Genomic DNA, 4600 nt, shown 5'->3' on the forward strand with positions numbered 1-4600 from the left:
ACCATAAGATTTAATCAGAAATCGTGTTCACTCAGAATTACGCATACCTTTTAAATTGTATCTCAAATATGTAATTATTGTTTTAAGTCAAAAGTGAATCAGAAATGGAGTAATCGAAGTAGTACCTCGTCCTATAACAATTTACAAACCGCTTGCAAATGCAGACACGTAGGCAGTGACAGTGATTCCAGGTTAAAATCCGAATAAACAAACGGTTCGGAATTGAAAGGTGTCAAATAAGTGCCCATCATAATCAGCGTATTCTGAAACATTGTGCATCGATAAGTGTCTAAGAAATTTAAATCGAAGAAGCGGTAACTGGAAATTTTTGAATTTGAGATCATCTGTCGGTTAACTGAGTTATGTAGAGAATCTGCAAAAGAACTCACAATATCAGCATCCGTCCCACCATTTGCTCTCGTCCTAGCGTTCAGTCTTTCGGAAACTTTCATTAGGAAGTCGGGACTTAATTGCCTTTCTTCAAAGCCATCCGTTGGAGAATAATGTTGCAATATAGCCATCACCTGCAGAGAGCATTAAATATGAAATGCACTACGCTCTGCTGTGGACAGATATAACTTCAGTGAAAATTCAACCACCATTTGTCAGTGAAGTTATATCCAACAGAAATTAAATTATGAAAAATGTTAAAATACGTGGTCAAACAGCTGTTATCATGGTCTTTCTTTGGAAGACTTGACACATGAACGTGACTAATTTGTAACTGCAACATCAATAGAAGACGCAATGCAATGTTTTAGCATTTGGATGAACATAAGGGGACATTTCAACCGGCACTGCAAAAACAACTGTGACTAGACAACTAGTCCTAAGGCAATCAAGAAAAGTTTTAAAAAAATTGATTCGTAAATCAGTATGTGTCCATGATGAATTTCAGCTATTGAATTAAAACAACATTAAATTACGCATTTCTTTACTTTCTAGAAACTCTTCGTTAAAAGAAAGTTTAAGTCCAGCTCGCCTGTTTTGGTTTCAGTTTTGAAGTCATCTCACCGCACAAGGTGTCCAAATTTGATTCATCTTTTTTGGATTGCAGCAAATGAGATGCCTGCACCAACGGCTCCAAAGTTTCACGATGTATAGATAGTCCGTTGGAAGAAAGCCATGACTGTACTTCGGTAACATTATGCCTAGAATGATAAGGTCAAATCCAGAGCAACATATAAATAGCAAAGTTAAAATATCCATTTTAATTAAATTGCAACTTTTTTAAAGTGACACGAATTAGTTAATTAAATCATAATTTACTTGATTTGTATAGCTTTCTCGAAATTGCATAATTCTTTCCTGAACATCAAATGATTCAATGCTAACGCACATATCCAATAAGTCATTTGTCCGAAAACTTGCCCCAATAGCACCGAATCTGCACCATACACTTTGAGTTTGTTTTGAATGAAATTCAGCTGAAAGGGACAGATAAAAACCACGCAGAAATGTGACTTGAACTATTACACCCAAAGTAAGAGAAGCTTAACTGATGAATTCATTTTAAAAATTAATACGAAATGAAGAGTGCTGAGATAGCAAGTCATCCTGAAGTTAGCTGGAAGGTGGAGAATAAGAACTTCACACTAACCAATTCAATTAAATCATCTAAAGCACGCTGCGAACTTTGCTCCCTCATCGATTGTCGTCGTTGATTATTCTCTACATTGCTACCGTTCACCATCTTTTGACTCGATTCATGTTGCAATATAGCGGGAACTATCAAATGACAGCTGTTTTTTAAGTCAGAAAAAAATTCACCGTAAAACTTAGAAACATTATAAAAATCACTTTGTATCTTAAAAACTAACCTATTTTTGGAGAAAGTACTGGTTCGATAGCTCGTTTCAAAAGATTCTGGTATGATTCCTCAACTCGAGCACGAAGTTGATTCCGCAAAGGACTTAAATCAAAACTTTGCATTCGCTGATTATTTTGTTTTTCCGAATTGGTCATAGACCATTCCTGAAAGCAGGAACAAACTCACTGAAATTCTCGAACAGCAAAGTAATCGTCTGTAACTAAAATAAGAGTAAAACATTGCTTAGGAAATTCTTATTATACTTCAAAAAAAAAGTTCTTTAAATTTGTTTTTTAGCGCTCACATTATTATTTTCGCCGCTATACTGCCGCAAAAGGTTCAGCAGACGCCATGAATTAACCAACCACAATGACAACACATCCATGTCATTTGAATGCTAAAATTGGATAGGTAGAAGTTATACTTCAGCAAATTTAATTGAGCAATATAATGCTGATGATTGCTATTTACCAGTATGTTACAAAGCGGATTCCATTATTTAACTTTCCCGTCCTATAATTTCTCAATCAAGCATCATGACCTCTCTATCATCGTAAAGGAAACAGGATTCGGTAAAAACAATTTAAATTTCCCAGCGATACTGCTCAATCTCGTATTTCTCGAATTGATATAAAGGCACGTAATTTGACTCGTCATGTCAAAATGCTGCAAAATAAAGTTACACTGATGCAGTGAAGTATGAACTTATTAATCATAAACGATAACTAACTGCCAGTGTATCCTTCAGTACTATATGAATAGCCGAGAATAAACCGGTGAGACCTGCTTCATCTTTAATATGATCATAGTACCGGAAAGCTGCAAGTAGAAGATATGCCGGCAAGCAAGGCGTCAAGAGTCGAGCAAGTCGTGGCTTCAAATCTGTAAGCTAATATGATTTAGCAGATTTAATTCAGCTAAACATTTACCTATTTTTTTCATTCTCATTATTCAATTTGTTTCAAAATTTTAAGAAATCATAAATTAGTCCAAGGAACACTCCATCATCGAAATTTAAAATTTGAAATCCCCAAGCTTGTCTAAAAAGAAAATAGAACCTACCACAGACAAGTATCCTTGTGAATTCCGGCACATTGAAAACTTCTAAAAGTGAGGAATGGTCAACACTCTCTTTCTTCAGCGCTTCTAAACGAATGATATCTGCATCCGAAGTATTATCTGAAATAACAGCTAATCTTTTAAAATTGGATATATTGGTTTCACTGATAACAACTGAATTACTGAAACTGTCGAAGCATGTTCAAATCATTAGGATTCGGTCGAAAGTCTAGCTATCATTTTAATTTATTTTAACCAAATTTACGTACGATCAATACGAATTTTTCATTTTAATTTATTTTAACCAAATTTACGCACGATCAATACGAAGTGACACCATGCTTATAACAGCTTCTTCGGTATGTTACTGAGTATCTGCAGCTCCGATAGTTTAAAGCTTCTGAAGTAAATATGATATGCTAATGAATAAAATCTAACCAAGCGAAAAAGTGATCCGTCCAGAACAGCCACGTAGCTGTGCCTTCGCTTCGGACAGTTCATCCGACTGCTGATTGATTTTATCTTGTAAACTCTGGAAATTTAAAAAATATGACCGAATTAAAATAGGGAAAGTGCGAAACATTCAAAAAATCCCTAGAAAATCTTATTCTTTGTTACATGAAACCGAATCAACTGAACTTACTCAGGTCTAATTGCTTTAAATTATATTAAAATTAACTAGTCTAATCGACTGTTTGGTTTATTGATACCATAGTTACGAAAATTGTTTAAGTTTTTCTGCTAAATAATACAGTAACAAACAACTTCAACCAACTCATTAAAAAGGGAGGTATGGGACTCTTCTTCTTCACGGATCAAAACTGAAACTATGTTTAATATACCAAATTCTCGGATGCCAATTGATTCAATTGCTGCTGGATATCAGATAATGTCTCTTTGATGGGGTGACTGTCGTCTGTCGATCTCTGCAATTATTTTCGTATGCAGCTACTTTTTAATTTTCTAAATTTCATTAAAAATATATCCACAAATCTCCTATTTCGTAGTACCAACCTTATTCGAATATTCTACTTAATTTCTAATTACATTGCATATACTGCAGCATATTCAAGCATGCATTTTTCTTTTTTTTGCCAAAAGAACAAAAAAGAAGTGGTTAGAATGATTTGTGAATTTTAGACATGAAATTTCGGACTTCAGACTTTTCGTATTGTCAGATTATTTATTGCGGTATGCTAACAAGATTTTGCCAATTAAATAATTTGATGTTATATGACGATTATTTAAATGTTATAAACATTGTAAAAGATTTTCTCTCAAACAAATCTTTTCAAGTTGCAAAATTTCCACTTACGCCTCTGGAATGCGATAGAAAATCATAGTCAAAATCATCAGTGGGAAATGTAAGCTGATAGAAATCAGATGAAGGAGACAGACAATTTGAATTACGATTCGAAGAGGAATACATGAATAGAGTCGTCAAACAACTCAAACAATTATCATTTCCTTTCAAATTGTCTCATACGTAGCAGATTGTTATTTTCCTAAACAGTAGAAAATAGTACAGATAACGATCGAATTGTTTGTCATTTAAATCTACATTACGAAAAAAAAAAAGAAAAAAAAGAAAAGTGAATATAAAAGATCGGCATTGAGCATAGTTTACTTATTCCTAGCAAGAACTTATGGAAGTAGGCGGTCGTCTTGACATCACAAAAATTCCTTACATAGTCGTAACCGTAGCACTAGCGGTAACGGTGGTAATGGTAA

The 4600-nt window shown here is 34.1% G+C and overlaps 1 protein-coding gene across 1 annotated transcript in view; it reads right to left on the reverse strand.

Moving 5' to 3' along the window:
• LOAG_17456 (hypothetical protein) overlaps positions 1-4600 on the reverse strand; it is a gene marked incomplete at its 5' end in the record, with an annotated part of 23930 nt that overhangs the window by 485 nt on the left and 18845 nt on the right. Inside the window, 10 exons of the mRNA XM_020450117.1 lie at positions 390-524; positions 983-1151; positions 1270-1427; positions 1601-1728; positions 1821-1974; positions 2115-2207; positions 2541-2692; positions 2873-2989; positions 3308-3401; positions 3712-3795. Coding sequence (XP_020306252.1) covers positions 390-524; positions 983-1151; positions 1270-1427; positions 1601-1728; positions 1821-1974; positions 2115-2207; positions 2541-2692; positions 2873-2989; positions 3308-3401; positions 3712-3795 — 1284 coding nt within the window. The remainder of the gene's footprint in view (positions 1-389; positions 525-982; positions 1152-1269; positions 1428-1600; positions 1729-1820; positions 1975-2114; positions 2208-2540; positions 2693-2872; positions 2990-3307; positions 3402-3711; positions 3796-4600) is intronic.

The sequence above is a fragment of the Loa loa genome, assembly GCF_000183805.2.
Source record: "Loa loa unplaced genomic scaffold supercont3.78, whole genome shotgun sequence".
Taxonomy (NCBI): Eukaryota; Metazoa; Nematoda; class Chromadorea; order Rhabditida; family Onchocercidae; genus Loa; species Loa loa.